At 30.5% G+C, this 22,287-nt stretch overlaps 1 protein-coding gene across 1 annotated transcript; it reads right to left on the reverse strand.

Moving 5' to 3' along the window:
* Positions 1-352: 352 nt before the first annotated feature.
* LOTGIDRAFT_104431 (hypothetical protein) lies at positions 353-19,165 on the reverse strand (the record flags this gene model as incomplete). The annotated part of the gene is made up of 10 exons (XM_009053195.1): positions 353-780; positions 2,540-2,632; positions 3,473-3,620; positions 4,024-4,202; positions 4,614-4,851; positions 8,751-8,859; positions 9,263-9,351; positions 9,975-10,013; positions 15,711-15,873; positions 19,122-19,165. 10 exons carry the CDS (start codon positions 19,163-19,165, stop codon positions 353-355), a joined length of 1,530 nt encoding a protein of 509 aa, XP_009051443.1.
* Positions 19,166-22,287: the final 3,122 nt, after the last annotated feature.

Genomic DNA, 22,287 nt, shown 5'->3' on the forward strand with positions numbered 1-22,287 from the left:
ATATAGATTAGCATCAGGTACTGAAAAGATAATTAAGGAATTATTTGAATTAATTATTTTTTATTTTTGAAATACAATTGCCATATCTACGAGGCTGGATCATTCGATAAAAACACCCCTTATTTCACAAATGTCTCTTTTGCTTATGCAGACTCATACTATATATATACAAAAAAATGCAAATGAGGAAGAGTTCAATAGAAATTTAAGGGGCTTCAAAATGATGACAGATACTATAGCCAAGTATAATTGAACCAACTGTCCTTGCAAAATTTTACCCATTGCACAGTGCTTGGTGCTGCTTTAGCAGGAAGTAATATTTCTTTTTCATCATCTTAGGCTTCCCAATTGTTTATATGATAAAGATCATACCTGGATACTGCATTTCCTCTGGGAAGAAATAATCAGTATATTGTAAATGGATTAAAGATGTACAGGTATCAGATGGTAGGGGAACTTGTTTATCTGCTGCTAGGAATTTATGTAATGTGGATTGTTTAGTTGAACTAGTAGAAACCATGTATACTGCTATATCTTTTACTTTGACTACACAACAACTTTCTAGTAGCTTAGTTTGTTTGGATTTGGCTGGTGACTGAGGTTGTCTTGCAGTTGATCCTGGTTTAGTTTGTCTTTGGTTAGCTAGTGGAGTGACTTGGGCACTAACAGCCATGCTTTTAATATTAACAGCATCTTTCTTAAATTCTGCAAATAAGCCTTGAACCCAGGAATTTCTGGTACCAACAGTTTCATAATTATGCCATTGATCTCTCTCACTGCCTGTAAAGAAGAAAGAAAATATTGTTGCAAAATTCACTTGTGTCCTTTATGAATGTTTTTTTTTCAGAAATACATTTTAACAGCAAACTATGTCCTCTGATCAATAGAAACATGTTGCAGAAAAGTAGGACGTAAAACTCTGTTCATTTCATTTTCTGATCAATAGAAATAAAACATTACAATTTAAAAAAGGTCAAATGCTACATGTAAAGCCATACAGTTGACAAAATCATACAATAGAACTAAAAATATACCTGATCATTTTAATGTACTAGAGCCAATATTAATAATACATAGACAAGGCTGCTGATTTGACTCTAATTGCCAGTCATATCTGATAAGTGATCTGACCAAAATCTTTTCAAAACACTTTAATCTGTAATTTTGCTACCTCTGTGATTTTCTTATTAGATTATGCAAGTATTTGACATATTCACTTCAAAAAATGTATCCAATACATATAATATATTTCAATATACAGATGGAAAACATACAATAATCTGACCAAAAGCAACCCACAACCTTTAGGAATAAGGGAATCTGCAAAAATGTAGTTATTTCAAATCAAAAGTATATATTTAGTTTATTAATTTCAGTCTATGAATATTATTCTGTATATGTGTATATATTTTTCCATCTTAAATTATTTTACAATTAAATTTAAATTATTTTTATTTATAGAGAAAGTATAATATACAGTCTGATCTTTTGCTTATCTTGGCTTATGTTTAATATTTCAATCTTTAAATTTTTAAATAGAGAAAATTATAAGTCTATAGTTATTATTAAATATATTATAATACAGTGGTTTTGTATAGAATTCATTCCAATATATAATATTAAAATGCATGTAGTGCAAAAAACAAACCAAAAAAAAAGATGCATTTTTCACAATTTGGCCCTTTGATAATCCTGTGTAATATATTCAGGGCTCTCTAGGTCTAACATAATAATTATCCTGTAATCACCACTATTTTACTAAAACAGAATCACCCCCTAACGGTTTCTAAATGTTTGAAGTAGGAAGTGGAATTAATTTCTTAATTAATGATTACCAATGCTAGCATTACAGCATAAAATGCCAAAAGTCTTTAATTACAGGAAGGGAACCCAATATCCACAACAGAATAAAGAAATAACATGCTTAAAACAAACACCGAAATCAATATCAAAATAAGATGATAAAGTTAGTTTACTACAGGTAGAATAACATGTATTCACCAACGTTCACATCTTAATGTGAACAGACACATGAACCCAAGTACCAACAATATAGTGTTCACATACAGAGATGTAGGAATATAAAAAGGGATAAGCCATAAACAGGAAGGAACAATATGCCAACAGATTTGAGTACCTATTACTCACCATCCAATAAAAATAAACAGCGTTTTTCAACATCAAGTTCATGAAAATAGCCTGAATAATCAGAGAAAGTGTTTTGTTGGTCAATTTCCATGTTGGAATTAGGGACTTGCAGGATATTTCAAAAGAAATGCCAAAATGAATTCCACTTTCTTTCACGTCCAATCGTCAATTATTAAGACTTAAATATCTTAATAGTTTGAAAGTATTTGAAATCACTAGAAAGTATTTGTTGTGGGTTATTTTGGCATTAAGTGCAGCTATAGAAATTGATTTGAGATGTAAGCTAAGAATCAAAAGCTATTCTTCTAGATATAAAAAAAAAGGCACAAAAAGGGGCATCACTGCAAAAAGGTTAAATAAAACAGTTTAAAAGAATTCTATTTAGATTTACCTGCAGGATGAAAAGGATAAAAGTCCATACAGAATTTATATACTGTTATCTGCATAGAACCACCTTCAATATTCCATAATCTATCCTTATTGCCTACAATAATATAAGAAGTTTAATGTTGATGATTAAAATCAAATGATATATTTAATGTTTACACACCTTGCAGAAAAGAAATGAATACCTGCAATAGATAATATTACTATATTCATTCTTAATGGAAATTCAATTCAAGACTCATCTCAAATACAGCTTGAAATATCACCGGTTCCCATACTGTTTTAATTCATACTGCCATTAGTTCATGTAATAATGATAAAACAAATATAAATATCATTGCTTTTAAATTTTTTTTTTTATCAGGTTCTTGATGCAGTGGGCCTTAATGTTTACAGAAAAAAGAGCAGCACAAGAGAATCTTGTTATGGAAGCAGAGTGTCTTACCTTTATCTACAAATGGCACTCTTCAAAAAAAAAGGCAGACAAAGGAAGGTGACTGACTGAGTTACCTTTTACAAGGCAAAATGAATTGGAGTTTTTACTTTTTTGGACGTGTTTGAGCTTATGAGAAAAGACAATACCAAGAAGTGTGCAATGAATGACATTTTTTCTAGTATTCCGAATTCCTTTATGTGCAAAGCCCACCTCCCATCTGAACGAGCTTTTTACAGATAAGTCCTTCCAACCAATTGTGACAGGTAGAAACCTAGTCACATATTCTCTAAATGATCTTAGGGCTAGGATGTCCTAGATTCTTATCTTCTAACATTGATTTTTGGACATCGTCGCGTAAAGATCGTTTCAAGAATATGTCTGGTTGTAAAATTCGAAGGTATTAGGTCAAGGTGGAGATAAGTGCACCATCATCTCGGTCACTGAGCAACTACAGCTCCCTTAAGTAGATGAATACAACTAACTTACCTGTAGTATTGGTACTATCATCACATAAATGTAGATTTATAGGATTAATAAATACATGATAAGATGTAGATTTAACATCATAATATAATGGAGGAGATCTGGCTGGTGGTGGCTGTGGACCATGACTAGGACTTAAAGTTTGTGGTGATTTATCTTCTGCTAACTTTGGTTTTTGGTGTGTTTGTTGCTGCAAAAGATCCATAGAAACATTATATTTTTCGGCTGGTGTCAACAGCAAAGCATGGTATTCAAATTAAGGTTTGATGTGCCAGTCATCCAATTGACACCCCTCAATTTTTATTGAACTCTTCCACACATGCATACTTTATATCAATATGAATCTGTACATCTATGACTGGAAGAGCTTATTAGCAAATTTAGGGGTGTTTTTTGTTATTTTGTTGTCTGTCAACATTTAATCAAGTTTTGATGCTTATCCTTCAACAAAACAAGAATAACATACTTTTGAATCATTATCTTATTATGAAAAAAAGAAGGCCCAATATTTGGTAGCAGAGTTTTTAAAGAACAATGATAAAAATTGTAAGATGCACAACCACTAAAACCAAGATTTTCAGTACCTGTAATTTTTCAGCAGCTCTCTGTTTACTCTGTGCTGATGAATTTTCTATTATCTTAGATAGTGAATTAGCATATAATATAGCTTCTTTTAATTGTGTTTTAGTTAAAACCCAGAGTAAATCATCTAGATACAGTTGTAGACGGGTAGCTATAATACTGGAATCTATAAAATACATGAAAATATGGCATCATTTTCCTTGGACAGTTGTGTTAAGATTAACTATTAACTGTTTAGAACTTGTCTCTTTTTTGTGCCAAATAAAGTTTTTCATGTCATGTTTTTCAAGTGTTTCTAAGATTATTCTTCAATTTCAAGCTCTGCTATAATAAGCTGTTTATTGGATCAATAATATTGTCTAGCATGCTCACAGTGACCACTGAACACCTGATGTCACTGTCTGACGCTTTCCAAAATTCAGCTTCAGGATAGTTCAGTAATGGTTGAATATTAATTTAGTAATTTCTTTCCCAGTCCAACATAAATCTTCACAGCAGCTTAGTCAAGTCAAATGAGCTAGATATGTTGAAGTTAAACTTGATGAGTTTTAAAGCATAGAAAGTTATTAAATCATACCTGCAATCTTTTTCTTCATAGTTATTCTAATTTTAGCCTGGTTTGCTATTAATCTTAATGGTGAAGAAAAGTCTGTGGTGCCGATATCAACAGAGGAAGCATGTATCCTGGTATTCTGCCATTCTATTTCTTTAAATAATAATATGGCATCATTTTCAGTATCTTTTGCTCTGGAATCTCTGAGGTTTTCTGATGGTTTCCAACGTGGTGTCATACTTTGAACTGTTAAACGAGATAGCTGAAATAATAAGTTGAAAAATTGAGTTATTTCCCTTTTGTTGTGGATATCACAAGGGTCTTGTTGTTAGGTAGTTAGTAACTTTATCAGATCAGATCAGTACCCTACCATTGCAAACACCAATTAGCTTTTGGTTAAGTTATTCTACATTCACAGGAACCACAAATACTGGACAATTTATCTAGTCGAAAAATTCCAAGTTTTCCAAAAATAGGGTCAAAAAAACAATAATTTTGGATTCTTTTAAACTTTTTCTTAACTCTATTCTTTGCATTTCTTATTTTGATCACCATAAAATTGAATGTTAGTCCATATTGCGATACATATCGTATCATGACCTTTGTATCGCGATGCGTATTGTATCGTGGCATGATTTGCGATACCCAGCAATGGCTCAGCAACTTAAGATGCATGTCTGTTCACCAATTCTTTCAGAGTTCCATCCCTGCTTTAGTTCAAATGATAGCTTCAGATTTCAACTCAATTTTCTCGTTTTTGATAAAGTTCTAAATGCACTGACAAAAATTCCATCATGGCTATCTGTAAGAGATTGCCAAACATCATTAGCCATTTCTGGAGTAGTAAAATAAGCAGAAGCATGCCTGTTTCACTATACAGAAACAATGTAAATTGATATATATGTCAAAAAATGACATTTAATAACTTGAAAGAGACAAATTACTTCATAAATAAACAATAACATATAATATTTTGTTAATTTTTCTGAATTATTTATCATTTTTGATCTCATTATTTCATAGCTCAAGGGAAAGAAAAAGGTCATACTAGCTTATTGTTTTTATCTTGGTGAATATCTTGGTTGTCTGTCTATTTACTCATTGATGCATTATGATCATTATTAGACAGTCACAATAAATCATAATATACATATCATTCAGGATATCTTACATTCAGACACTGACTGACTATAGGTTAAAGAGAACCAGCAATATCTAGTGCCTGATTAAATGAAGAGGAACAAGATTATGCAATAGGTGAAATTTTGGCAGGACAGTGACAATATGTTATCTACTCCTTTTTCATTTCAATAGATCTTTGCCTACATAGCCTGCAACACAATCTGATGATATCATCAACATATGACCAGACCTTCAGGTTATTGAGCGATCCTCTACCACTGCCATTTCTACACCATACTTTTCTGTTTCATACATGAGAGAAAATTTCTTTTTTTATCTTCCAGTGTGTGGGATCCTGAACATCCACAGCCTGTGACATAGTATGTAGCACAGCTTGCATTAGACTGTCAATAAGAGACTTGAATGATACATTTATGTAATAAAAAAAAAATATCACATATATATTCTTTGTCCAATCAAATAAACCGACAAAACATAAATAAATTAAAAAAGTGTATATATATATTATAACAATAAATAAACAATAGTGAATATATAATATAGTATAATATATATCTATTATAATTGTACACCTCATAAAACACTGTATATATATAATATAATATATAATATCAATAACTGACAGCTGGTAGACTGTGGTTAACCTTTATAGATTCAGGTCTTTCAATATCATATTATGATAATATTGCCTATATATTGGACATACTTCCGTTGTATTAGAGAATGTGTGGGGTAACAAATAGAGAGGGTTTTGCATCCTTCCCTTGATTGAAGAAGATGTTCAGAATGAGGGAAACTTTACCATACATGAGTGCCTACTCTCCAAACATTCAATTGATTTTTAACAAAGATAGTCTGTACCAATCTTCACAATGTCAAGCTATTACTGACTTGATCTAATACCTTGACACCATGAGGCATTTTTCTTGTATCATTGTTTGTAAATGATTGATTGGATTGTATGCTTGTGAATACATCCAATCAGAGGCCTTGACACAAAGTATGTCAACAAAAAGCCATAATGACATGTTTACAGCTTTTCTGTCAAGAGCTCTGATTGGCTGTATTCACTGGCGTACAATCCAATCAAATTGCTGCAGTCTATGAAACAAGAATAGTGTCATAGCAGTCATAGTATAAGTTCATGATAGCTTGACATTGTGAGAAGTTGTTTTGTATGTAAGCTTACACACCTTTCCATGCATCACTGACAAGCGAGTTTGAAGTAGTTACGTTAATAAAATTCAACATGAATTACTACTTGATACAAGATAAAAATGTGAACAATAAGTATATAAGTATTCATATCAAGAAGTGATATCATTATCATTATATCATTAAGTTATCTATTGTTATCTTAATATATTATGATAGTTTTAGTTTTAGTACTATCATATCACATCTTAGTATTCATATTTCATAGTTATACCAGAGGTCATGAAGGGTTAAAGATTCAAATCAGTTCAAAGAAGTCAAATTTCAATATTAAAACAAGTGGTTGCCTATCAAGATACGCCCACTTTCCTGATACATTTTCAGTATATCAAGGGTGGTCACCTATCTGTGTCAAATATCTATTTGTGCAAGATATTATTGATTTAAACAAACACACATTATTTAATAAAATTCTGACATAAACTGTCACCACTATCACCAAGAAATTCAAGGGTAATAACTCAAATTCCGATGATCAAAAAATGATCAAATTCAATCTTGAATAAGATCTCATCATCATAAATGATCATACCAAATTTCATTTAAATCGGATGAAATTGTGGTCTTTATTGCGTTCACAAACAAATTTTGATGCGTTTTTCGTAAGTCAAGGGCAATAACTCAAAAAACCATTATCAAAATATAGCCAAATTCAAACTTGTGCAAGATCTCATCATTAATAATATTCACACCAAATTTCATTTAAATTGGATGAAAACTGTAGTCTCTATTACATTCACAACCAAATTTTGACACATTTTTCATAAGTCAAGGGAAAAAACTCAAAATCCTTTCATCGAAAGATCATCAAATTTGAACTTGTCCAAGATCTCATTAATATAAATGATCACACCAAATTTCATTCAAATCAGATAAAAACTGTTGTCTCTGTTGCGTTCACAAGCTAATTGTGGACGGGCCAAGCTACGGACGGACAGGGGCGACGACAATATACGACCACATTATAATGTGGGCATATAACAAAATTAACCATGAGGATTTCCTTTTTTTTTCAGAAATCCTACCAACAGTTCTTCATACAAATCATACACAGAAAGTGTAATGGTGACAAACTTTCTAAAACCCTTCATCCCAAAACCACATACCTCTTAGAATTACTAAAAAATCATTTCAACGAATATTCACATTTCATCTACTTCACCAATTTAGAGTTATCAGTTTTAGATATCTTTAGTTACCAAACAAGTTTAGAGTTGTCATTATAAATTTTGTGGACACTTTTATTCTCAAGGTTGACAAAGTGAACAAAGACCAGAACAATTCTGAGGAAGTTAAAGGAACAGGTTTGCCATATGCTGAGATTGATTTGGGTCTTGAATATATGTAAATAGTCTTCTATTATTTGAAATGTATAAAAATCACATAATTCCTTCAAAAATATCTCAAACTTTATATGTCTATATAATGTCTTTTTATATATATGACGAGTCATCTTTTTAACTTTCAAACGTGGATAATTCTGGACACACATGGATTTCGACAGTGAGCTGTGATCGCTACAACTGATTAGCTTAGCTAAAAAAATGCTGTTTCTGAGACTAAGGTATGATTGGTCAAACAGATGGCAAACCTGTCCCTTAAAGTCTATTTTTCTCATTATTTGTATCAAATTTAACAAGATTTTTGGTCAATCATCCAGAGCTATATCAATTTATACTAATTAGTTAATGTCACTATCAGTCTATATTTATAAGCGTTTAGCTTTTAGAGTTGTATTAAGAAACCTAGATTAAGATGAATGGTGAAAAAATGAAAGAATGAAACAGGAAGTCCATTACTCACCTCTACAGAAGCTTGAAATGTTTTTGAAACCAGTTTAACTAGAACAGAATTAATCCGAACAAAGATACCATCAATAACTCTATCTATAAAACCATATTTACCATGATTCCTATAATATAATATAGTCAATAAATTAATTTTACAATGATTCATGGCTTTAAATTTAATCCTCAGACAAAGATTTTATCAAATTCTATTTTCAGTGCATATTTATGTTTAATCAATTAAAGCAGTCTTGGACGTAGATTTCTTTCGCAGACTTAAGTCGTGAGTAAAATCTCGCATGTGCCTGTGCTTTCATGACAAGATGATCGCATCCCCGACAGGACAAGTTTGATAATTGTCTCTGATAGTTTTATTGCCTGCAAGACAAACCGTCATTATTCAATCAGATTCACTTTCCTTTCAATTGCATGCTCTGCATGTGATTATCGACATGGTGGAAAATAACCGACTTCTCTACTCTAGTCGGCGACAAAAATCTCTGACCAAGACCCCTTATGATATATTACCTATAACTAGAATTGCTATCATTTTCTGTTTTAGGTTGTTCTCTTGGTGTTTCACAAGTTTCCATCTCTACAATGATCTCATCTAAACACTACAAATAAACAGAACTGAACGTTAAGGCACAAAGCAATTCGCAAAATCTACCACAAGAGATACAATTTACATGGTACATTCCAGTACCGTACAGTAAAGTATGGTATTTTTTGGGCAGCAGAATCCATGATGTAATCAATGTCACTTTCTTGAATCAGTACCATATTATTCATTGACGCCATGAAGTCCAAGAATAACAGGAAGTTTCGTTTGTTATGTGTTTCCTGGCAGTCTAACTAAAATTAGACCAAATTTTCGAGATAAAAACAACCCCCACCAGCTGTCAAGACCAGCTATCCCTTACACTACCGTAATATTTCAAATGATTTGCATAATAAATCAGCTTTTATCAAATAAACTTTATTAGCTATGTGGATTTTCCAAATAAGTTCAAGAGCCCAGTTGCTCAGAGGCATCAGGTGTCCAGAAAAATGAGCTGCTAGAATTCAATTAAGTTTAGGAAATGCAAAATCTAATTTCACCCAAATTAGAGGACGCAGTATTATTTTCAATAGACAATAACATTAGTGCTTTGACAATGATATATCAATAACCATGTACTACTGGACAATATAAACTATATTAGATCATGTAAGCTTATAAGTGATATTAAACACTTACCAAAACAATAGGTTGTGACTTTAATTTTGTCCATTGTATCTGAAAATAATAAAAATCTATTAAAGATTCTATATAAGCAACTGTGTGTTGTTTTTAGCTGCCATTTTTTAGGTGCTGTAATATAAATTTGAAGCTAAGAATTACAAAAAATACCATCTATGGGGTACCAATATTTATTTTTATACGGTATTATAAGATCATGTAAGGCATTACATATAATCAAAAATAATTTTAGGATCTCTCCCAATTGACAAACCCATTAGACGCATGTATATATGCACATACAGTATTCATTCTCTATATAAAATACATAATTCATGTATTCAGTTAGATGTAGGCCTATTCAACTTTAGGTGTCTGATGTAGTTTATTTGAGGTACTTTATTCTATACCTCATATGAAAAATAAAACTTTATTTTCTACTATGTCTTATAAATATGGTACTCAGTATTGATGGGTGGGACCAAAGGCTGACATCCTTTAACGCATGAGCCTTATTCTTTAGTAATGCTCAAGATGGCATCAGGATAACCTCTATATATTATATAGTATACAGATAGTATTTATTTTGTGAAGAATGTTAATTCGTTTCACTATCAATTTGAGGTATTTTCTTGCAAGATTTACACTCATTTAGCAGTTAGATATGAAAAGATAGATGTAGACATTAAAAACAGCCATGGATGATATAGTCTATACATATGGTTAATAAAAAGTAAATTAAAATCTGTATTTAATATACTTTCTTTAATTGTCTAACATCTGTTACATACACACCCTTGACTCTTGTATCAGATGTTTTATAATGATGATATGTCTTCAAGACAGATGGTTGAACATGCTGTGTGGGTTTTCTCCACTCCACCAAAATTTACTGACTTATCACACTGGGTTAAGTCACTTATTCATTTGATTTTCAAATCATTCTCTTGAAAATTTCTTTAAGATTTTTTGAAGACTATAATATAAGGGAAGATTCTAGCTTCTATTCAGACCAATCAAGTTTCCCATCTGGTGATTCTTACATCTGAGAAATTCCAGATAAAAATTGACCAAATCATAACATCACTGTCCCAAACACCATTCAATTAATATGGGTTTTGCAATAATAAGATCTGTTTTTCTTTCTTGAATCACAGGTACATAAGACATTTAAGCTCACCAGCTCACCTCAAGAATCCAGAATGATGTGATGAAATATTCCCATACACAGAGAGACAGATTTGCTATTTTGGGGGTTAAAAATGTTAATTATATGCAAAAAGAACATAATGATATGATTACAAGAATACATGGTAATTAATTCGAAACACAAATCAATCAAATAGTTTGCTTAATTTAACACAAAAAACCAAGGAAACCTATCTTTTAAGAAAAGACAGTTCATTTTCTTAATTCACTATGCATGGAGACTTAAATTTTGGTTGTGAGCTGATAAGTTAAACAGATAACAAACCTGTCCCTTCAATTAATACTTCTTTTGACTCCTATTGATCAATGACTAAATGATAAAATGTCATTAGACTTTGGTAGTCCAGTCTTGTCCAATTTCTCATTCTATCTAAACAGCTCCTAAATCACACATTACTGACGTTAGAAATCAATACTAGGTGATATAATATTTATTCAAGAAAATTCTTTTTATATAAAGTAATAAGACTATACAGTTTGGATAAATATTTGACTTATAATATGAATGATACAATTTGCATGTTTTCCAATGACATTATAAATTCCCAATTTCATACTTCCGATATAACATCTTCATCAGTAGAGTTGGAGCCATTGTGGAGATGATCAGGGTGATTTGCTTTGACTCAAATAATATGCTATAGTACAACCTGACCAAAGTACAGACCAAAATATCTTTGCTGTGTGGGTGGAGAAATAATCATACATTTGACAATTCTTTTGTTGTAAGTGATACATTTTAAGAGCAAATTTTAAAACCTTGCCCAAATTTGTTTTTACCTAGTCTTACCATTTAATATACTCATTGACAAGAGTTTTACTTTGTTTCTAAGGAATAAAATCTACAAAATATCTACCAATTTCTTTTTTGTAAGTTGTCCCTTTAATTTCTCAGTTATTATCATTTAAATAATTATTGGACTATTCACAGCTTAATGGAAAACTGTAATCTTTAGTAATTATTAACCACACCTAATATTGATACATCATATTTAACCTGCCAACATTAAACTTTAAATCATAATTTTCTCTCTCCCATTCACTCATGTCATTTTGACCTTTCACTTGAAAAAATGAACAGTTGAATCTACACTGACATAAGATACTGCAACGCTTGAGCATTACAGGCTACCCGCAAAACCTCTTGGACAAAAATGTCTGGAAACAAGAATTTAAAGAGCAGACAATTATGCTTTTCTAAAAGAAACAATTTATGAAAGCAATTAGTGTTTCTGCTAACAAGAAATCAATTATCTCTTTAGGCTAAGCATTGTGGTAATCTTTTAACAAGCCGACTAATTAATAGTATAATATATAAGATTTCAAAATCAATAAATACCAGCCAAGAATCAGGCCTTGTCAATTGTCAACCACAGAACATCAACATTTAATTAAAAAATAACCACAATAACACCGTTACTGTCATATTAACTATAGGTATAATCAACCAAATCCAGATATTTTAGCTTATAAATGTACAATTGAGAAACTTTTCAAAGTCTAAGCAAGTAAGGTCTATTATGTTTTGGGATTCACTAAGATATTAGCAATCATGTCCGAACCACGCCCCCGATTAGTCATACTTACTCAAGACTGATGAATACAAATTACGTATTCATAGCCAAATAATGTCCAATCGAAATAGGCCCTAAAATATTTCTAGTGAAATGTAGAATTGAGTAAGATTTTTAGTACAGAATTGAAGTTAACAGAAAATCAAAATTTGTGTTTTGTCTCTATGACGTTCTCCCCTTTTTCATTTCAGTTCTACCATAACCACACTCTGATTGGACAAATATAAATATCACCAGTCTCATTTCCACGTCTACAAAACAGGCTTAGTTAAAAAGACTAGGTTTGACCTTGAATAATTCACCTTCACTCATAATTCCAGTCCACACAGCTGTAAATGGGAAAGATCTTGGAAAGATCAATGCAAAGAGGTTTGGTCAAGGACCAGTTGGTAGAAAGGATCCTAAGTGATCTTAAGTTGTTATGTCTTATTTATCATTAAATGTGTTATTCATGTTTTCCATGCAAATGAAAAAGTTTCAATTGTGCTCAAGATGTGATAATGATTAGTAACTCAGTTTCAGATACAGAGTGTCCACACCACGACTGAATTAATCCATTTTTTATCTTGTAATGCCTTATTAACCAACAGCTGTGTAACTGTAGATAATAAAAACTGATGTTAGTAAGTGAATATGATATTAGGGTATAAAATATTTAAGTCTCAATATTAATAAAGTGACATTTAACAACTGACAGCTATATTGATTTTTGACCATACTCAATTCCCCTGCTTCAGTTTCACATTCTTCTTAATTCAGTTGCTTAAAGGGAATGCTGAGACTTATCGTGTACTCTATACAAGACCAGTAGGGCTGGCATTCTGGGATGAATTTGTTTCTGGTCCTCTTCTTCAACAAGATACCGTACTAAATTTAATAGATCATCACTAACAATATAACTTGGTGATGCCATAAATTCTAACTATTAAGCCGCCAATAAATGCCAATAGTCCTGATTCCAGACTTGAGCCATAACAGAATATCTATCCATACATTTTCAGTGTGTTGTACTATGAATGCATCCATAACATATCTATTAATTAAAAATAACCTAAGTGGACATTCTGAAATTGAATAACCGATCATGCTTTTGAAGAGTTGGCATGTCCGGTCTTGTTTGCGACAGTTTGCCACCGGAGTTCTTTTTTTCAGGAGAGAATTTCAACCAAACTTATACAAAATAAAGTATCATAGCTAAATGTGTTATTGTTTAGTTCAGTGGCAATTCCATGATGTCCACTAAGCTGATAAAGCCATATAAACAGACTTTAAGCCATAAATCTACTGGAAGCTCTCTAGGGAGGAAGGAAGGATTAAATAGATCAGAAGATAGTTAACATTATTCTAGATAACACATCATTTATTAATATAATAATATCTTTATCTAGGACTGATTGAAATGAAGTCTTTATTACATTACTTCTCATCAAATCATTATAGTCCACCATGTTTACTTCATTATTATTGTACAATATTAACAGCAAGGTGCCAAATGAAATTCGATTCAATGAGTTTTACATACTTCAGACCTTATAGACTACAGAGAAGACATTCCTCTTAGAGAACTGATGACAGCAATTATAGCATAAATCATGCAAATAACCAAGAATGAATTGAAGTAACCAAACATTATGTACTCCAGTCTTGGTTATTTCTATGAATTGATAACTTTTCTATAACATCACAAATAGAAAACTGGGTTAAAAATTTCTAAGCCTCAGAAACTGAATGTGTTTCTGCAGCAACTGGAAGTCCTTGAAAGATGACCTTGAAAAAGGTCAACCTTAATATTCCAGTAGACCAAGTCAAAATGGGATCATCTGTAAAATAAGTAGCTGCAGATTTGGTCCTTAACCAGTACGTAAGATAGAACCTATATAGAATGAATTGAACCTTGTCAATATTTCTTTCCTTTTCTTGAATAAACTCATCTAGTTAGCATATTATGCATTTTTACACTTGGTTTTAAACCAAAATTTATGTTAATGTGTCTTCCCACATCACTCCTTCTCAATTCTCTCTAAAAATTATTCCCTTTTTGCGCCTTACCATATCACCCCTTTCCCAATTTGCCCCTTTCCCGTTTTGTCCATTTCTACATCCATGGCCTTTCTCTTTAAAAATATTATGATATATTGATGTGATATTGTCAAATTAGTGCCTCACTTTATAGGTCACACTTTATGAGAGTTGACATTTGTCATAGTGAAAATTAACAAAATTGTCGATCCAATAATGTATTGGAGCAACTTTTGACAATAAATGACAATATCACATCCAATAAGCACATATCACATCCCAGGAACAGGCAGTGCCAGATTTGTTGGGCTAGTTAATCTACTCTGAAACTATCTTTTGGTTTTAAACGGTATTTCTCTAGTCAATAGCCCAGATATTATATACCGGGTACTGTAAATTACTTAATAACTATATATTGGTAACACACTGTTATCTGTCTGTTTCAATAACTAAATACATGACTCTAAAACCATTAACTTATTTATATAGTCTTTAGAGTTTAAAGTTAAATGTCACCTGGAGAGCCTTTTATATAATGAGCCACTAAGTTCTTTCATGTCTATTTCTCTTTACATAGGTATTTAACTTAGCCTAATGAAAACATTAACCCTTTTATGCTATATCTTAGTTTTACTCTTGATTTTTACAAAGGCAACCATTTCACTGTCATAATTTAAAGGTGTTTCTGGTTTTCATTGACAAGGTCTTGGTACTTAGATTTAAATATTATAGTAAAAAAAATTCAAGATTTTAAAATCCATAAGAATAAAAAATAATAAAATAAGAATATTTTTCCCGAAATGGAATTTGTGTACACATGTGACTTAATTCAGTCTCATTTTGGCCTGAGTCCAAGAATAATAACATGAATTGAAATGGGGTGGAATATTATTCTTCCAATGGAACTTTCTCTTTAATCTTTAAAATAAGCACAAGATCACTAAATACTGACCTTTATTCCAACATGGTTACAGGTAGCCTTTTTGATGTTCAGCCATGTTGGTAAATCTAATAATTCAGTCAGGACATGTTCATCTAGCTCCAAATTACTCAATTCTCCCTCTCCTTTCAACGTACTCAAACTAATTTTATCAGTCGACAAATTCTTGGTGAATCTACAAAAAAAGTTAAAAGCAATGTATTTCAGGGAAGGGATTCAGCAAATTACTGTCTTTTTTTGTGTAAATTTTGAAGAAAAAGTCTGTAACTATACAGAATGACTGAGTCAATAAAAATGACTGAAAACATCATCATTTTTAATTGGAAATTCCTAGCTGTAGCAGACAAAGTTTATATAGATTTTAGATTTTCACTTCGAAAGTGATCAAGAGAGGTTTTGGAATGAAATTAAAGTGAAATGAAGGCTTTGACATTCATCTTAAATTGAATATCTATTAATTTATGTTAATCTCTTTAAAGAGATTGACTGATTATTTATAACCCTTTTTGTGATCTTATATTTTCTTTGATTTGCCAAAATTAAAATTTATCACAGCTTTACCTAAAAATCAAATCAAATTATTCCTATTGCTATTCCAGGATAAAAGAGGTTGCTCCACTCATTTTGCTATACATATGTTGATCTCAGGTCTAATAAGAGGTCATATGATTTGTGAAATTATAAAATCATGAGAGCAGGTATCAAAATTTTAATTGATTAACCAAAAATGGAAATTGGTGCAACAACTTGCTATTCAAATTTTCAATCGAAAAACTGATTTTTCACTAGTGATATTTTGTTTTTAAGAGATTTAGTCTAGAAATATTAAAACAGAAGTTGAATCATGTTGTTACTCAGAATTTAGAGCTTTAATGTGACCTATTCATTTAAGACAAATCATGTCTGATGAACTGCAGAATATGAAATGTATTCGTTATTTAAATAAGGCTGAAAATGAAATACTAAATATTCACCATGTAATGTTTTAAAGCAAAATCATTGAAAATTGAATAAAATCTGAATTCAGTGTCTAGATGTGAAATTTGAAAGTAACAATACTGTCTAATCTTATGATAGTTAAAAATCCAATTACTGAAAGGTTTCTTCTACTACTTAAAGACTAAAAGCTTTTCTTTTCAACCTTTCCTTTAATTGACATAACCATCTTTATTGGAGTATTAGAACTTTTTAAAGTTTCAACAAATATAAAGACGGATCTGAAAACCTATGAAATGCTGTGTCTTGAAAATATAAACACAGACAAAGTAATTGAATCTATCATCAGTAGTCTCTGGACAAAGTGGCACAATTTTTATAGTTTATTTTATGCCTTGGTCTAGTATTATATTAATCACTGCAGAAAACTATCAACAATTGTCTATTTGATAGTGTCTGTAAGGTGAAACTAGATGTTTCCGGTTCTGTTTTTTCTACGTCTCTACAAATGATGTATGGAGCACTATTTCAAAAGTGAAAATATTTTGTTATTGTATATAATATATATATATATAAGTCTGCAAGTTTAGAACTAAATTCATGTTAACTCATAACTGATACAATTAGTGATATAATTATATTACTTATGGTAATGTTAATAGAAATATTTGTGTATAGAATGTTCAATATACTAGATAACTTATTAATGGTTCTAATGTTAATTTCAAGCATTTAAAACTAACTATATAAGTTTATTCACCATAACAACGAAATAGACTGAGTAATCTTGTAATTTCAATTGTCAAATTTTCATCTGAATATATAAGCCTACTCATGTAAATGTAATCTTAATTTCTGAATTTTGCCTATTTTCATTAAGCTTATATTTCAGTTATATTTCTGCCTATCTTTTACTCAACATGACTGGATATGTTTCATAATGTAAGCTTATCTATTTTCTGATTACATTATCATGGAAATATTCTCTTTTATTCATTCAATGATAACAAGAAGAGAGAATTTTGTTATAAAATGAAATGAACTGGAATGAAACACCCTACTTTCCTGCACTTACTGAAGATAGGAATTTTAAAGAGATTGCTCGACAATGTCAAATTATAAAGCTTAGGTTAGTGAATAATCTTTAGAATCTATAATTTTCTAAGCAAGTTTGCATAATATGCTTTAATATAGTACCAGTATAATAAAATATGACGATATACAGTTTTTGAATTGAAATAAACACACAATTGCTTTAATTATGATAAAAAAATAAATCACATGATAACGTGCAAACAGTAGGTTAAGAGTCGATACAGCGATACTTATGAGTAAATGGTATAAGCTTTAAGTATTTTAAAACACACCATGTAAATTAGTGAATACTTTAATAGGCCTACTGTAAATTCAATAAGCTTTTATAACAGTAAATAAAAAAGCTCAAGGTCTCTGATGTTATTCAACAGGTTTGCAATTAGTGACAAGCAACAATGAACCTTTTGAAATCTATCTAGACAAATATTGCCAGTTTATCAATATTGTGTATGCTGATAACAACTAGAATTCCATACTTAATAGCCATCTAACAATTCCATGTTAAATTACTTTATGTAGTCTTGAGTGAACATTGAATAATATTTTCACCTCAAATTACAGCCTACACATTGTTATTTCAGTTTAAACTGTAGCTTTGCTAACTCCATTAAAATCTTGAAATTGCTCTAAGAGCAAATATATCTAAAGTTGAGTTTTAATTAGGTTTATTCCTTGTCAATACTAATGTTGATAACTATTACTTATTTCTATGTCAATTGATAAACAATATAAGCTTATACGTCCTTAAGTAGATCAATTAACAGCTCTTGGGATAGTGTCATCATAAAAGCAGACATCTGACTGTAAAATTGAAATGGTGCAAAATGATAATATCAGTGTCCCCAATAAACAAAAAAAAGTTACACAGAAAAAACCTCTTTACAACCGCTACAAAACATTCATCAATGTAGTTTATGAAAAAAAATTTTGGATTCACATAAAACCATTCAGCCAATACTATTGGCAATAGACTATATGTAGAAACAAAAGCAACAGGACAATAATATAGATCTATGTCTGTAGATATTATGTTTATAGATTTTTTTTCATTTTTCCTTATATGACTCTGACTCTGAGTTTCTGTTTAGAGTTTGATTTCACTTTTTAATTTTTTGACAATGTCAATGTTAAGGCCAATTAATTAGTATTTAATAGCCTAGATTTCTTCAATTATTAATCAATTATTTATTATAAGTTCACAAAGTGAAAATCAGTAACCATTCAAGCAATATAATGCAAGATTGGCTAGGAATACAAATGACAATATTTTTTGCATTGTCAGGAATTATTATGTGAATCTGTCAAAATAATAACAGTGCAGAGAGGTCAAGAAAACATTGACAACAAACGCAATTCTCTTTATCATTCCAAAACAATAAATTCTTTACTTACTTGGATAGATGTTTCAGTATTTGATTCTTTATAAGTGAAGCCATTCTGAATCATTATTTCGGGAACAACCACTGCTATTCCAGTTTAACGTCGTCTGCGAAAAATTAGCGTATTCAACAAATCGCCATTTTTGTGTCATATCGCCACTGTCATTGAAAATTTATAAACAATAGCTGCACGACATATGTTCTAACAATTAAGATCAATTAAGTATAGTTTTAATTAATTATCATCAATTGTTATACAACAAACACCAATCTACCCTTCATTTGTTAATGAAATACCCATTTCGCCCACTTTTTGTCAATGATGCAAACGACCTAGCCGTCAATATTTCAAGGGACATAACTCCTATTTGAAAATATAAAACCAGGCAATATTTGTTTTCTTCACTAAAATCTGGAATATTTCTAATAGCCTTTTTTGATTTATGCTAAATACGTAGAGGCTACTTAGCCCAAAATTGTCTATACTTTATGTAAACCTTTTTTCAGGGGCTGATGGTGTTGCACCATTATCAAACCGTTCAATCAACAAGCAGTCATTTGTACGATTTGTTTTGTAAATATGGACACACACAAGCAAACTATAAAGAATATATTATAAAGTGGGTTATTTTGTTCACTGCTTCACAAAGAGTTAAATAGTATGACGTGAACTTTTTATTAATAAGTGGGATATGGTTTCAAACATCAATGTATTCTCACCAATGCTGGCTAATTCTATATAGAAAAAACAAATACAAAGAATATTTGGATGATATTTAATTATGAAGAATGATGATATTTATGATGATTTTGTACAATATTTCATATAAAAATTGTTATTATTATTATACATTATTAATTTAACATATATTTTACTCTTCAAGATACAAAATACATAAAATTAGTACGATCTACAACAGAGATCAGAAATATATTTATAACTTTGACTTCAACTAGAACTTAATTTACACAAATTAAAAGGATTGTAAAGAGGTTTTCTAAACTTTTAATGAGTATCTGGGAGACTGGCAGGCATCTATTTGCCTCATTTTGATGTCGGTGGTTTGTGTAATTCCATCAAAACTGAAACTGATTTCACTATCCCAAAATCCCTTACATCATAAAATCAGATTTAGTGAAAGTGCATAGACCACTGACAAAAACTTGGAATGGTGCAAAGTGATAATCAGTATTTCCATTTTACACATAAAAGTAAAAAAAAATCTATTACAATCCCTTTTACACTAGCTTGGAGATCTATTCAAAATTGTTTACTCTTTTTACTTATACCAAAAAATAAATCTTTTCTGACACTTCTTTGTCATAAACCTTCGAATATAGCTATCAAAGGATAAATAAAATTCATTAAGTTCCACTTATTGTTAATCTGCACACAGACTTTCCCCAGTAATAACTATACCTTGACATATTTAGAGAACTACAAAATACCATTTTTTCAAAAAACCAAAACAACTGATTCTTTTATAAGGAAAATTGTCTGAATTCCTATAGCTGAATAACTCAGTAAAATATTCTATAATAAAATACAATTTGTGTAGGCCTACTTACAAAATAACAGACAAAACATATAATAATCAAAATTTGTGGTAAGAAAATTCTAAGAATGCAATATATAAGCTATAAAAGTAAGTTTAAAAAAGACATTTGGAATGACTAGAAAAAAGTGAGCAACAAGCGTATCAGTTTAGAGGCAGTTCTTGTGCTTATTCAGGAAATATTTGATATAATTTTAATTTTATGATTATTTTTAAGTTAATGTTAAACTGAATTCAAACTGTTTTCAGCTTTCATTCCCTAAGAAATTCATGGCAAGATTTATATTGACTACCAATACAATATTAATATACAGATTCAAGATTTACAAATCCCTGATTTAACATGATTTTAATATAGTGTGGAAGTCACATGATTGGTCAATAATTAAAATTGATTTTTAATGGATTTTATCTGATTGTGTGAAATAGGGACCACACATTCTCAAAACAATCTTAGCGCTAGGATGTCCTAGAATCAATGTTGTAGTCAATAAGAGGCAAGAAAATCCTAGCGCTAAAATGGTTTCGAGAATACATCACAATGATAATATGTGATCAGGCACTTTAAAGCCATATTCAGTAAAGTAGTTAATAGGAAATCAGAAGAAAAAATTGATTGTGAAGAGGTTTTCTAAATTTCGTACGTGTATAGTGACGCTGATAGCATCAATTTATACTAATCCAATTTTCAATCAGATGTTTGTGGTTTCTACAATTCCACCATGTTAGTTGATGTCTCTAATCGCAAACTGCCTTATGGGATAAAGCATAGTTTAAATAGGCTTAATCAGCAGTCAACTAGTGGAACGAGAAACTATTATTGAGTCTTATGACATTTTGTGAAGACAGTATGGATGTAAACCAAGAAATTCAAAATAAAAGTTTAAAATACTAAAATTAGAATTGATTAATATAAAATATAGGAATAACCAACAAAAATTATATTTTCTTTCAATAACCAACTTAAAATTTAAAATTTATCCCAAATAAGACTAGGCTAATGCTTTTTTTTCATTAAAACCACACACTTAGCCTAAAATTAAATATAGCTTGCCAGGCAAGGTAACATACGCCCACATAAAGCTTTGATTGTAAGTATTATGAAATTCGATATATTTACTGTAACGGATGACGGACCGACGGGGTGATTACAATATACGCCCATCTTACGTGTGGGCGTATAAAAATAGTAAAAGATGTAATAATAATAAATTATCTTCTAATAGTTTAAAATGTGGCAACTAAAATTCTGTGGTTAATATTTTTATATATCACAATAAATTTATCTAATTTGTAACCTTACATTATATAATATCATTATTGGTTGAAATCATCACAATTTTTTATATTTGAGACTGGATAAGGTCACTGAGCTGCAAAATTCTACCTTTTGACAAACTTATGATTTCTATGATTCAATGGAATTCAGATATTAATATATTGGAATTTTACCCCAAATTTTTTTTTGAGCTTTTGTTCGTTTTTTACAAAGAGTCTCTCATTGTTCATCACACATATTAAAATCATTGAGGACGAAATTTACATGAGATTTGAAACAAATAAAATTAGTTGTCTTATTTCTTGAATTTGAACAGCTCAGTTACCGTGATTTTGATTACCATT

Source organism: Lottia gigantea, assembly GCF_000327385.1.
Source record: "Lottia gigantea unplaced genomic scaffold LOTGIsca_2, whole genome shotgun sequence".
Lineage (NCBI taxonomy): Eukaryota > Metazoa > Mollusca > Gastropoda > Lottiidae > Lottia > Lottia gigantea.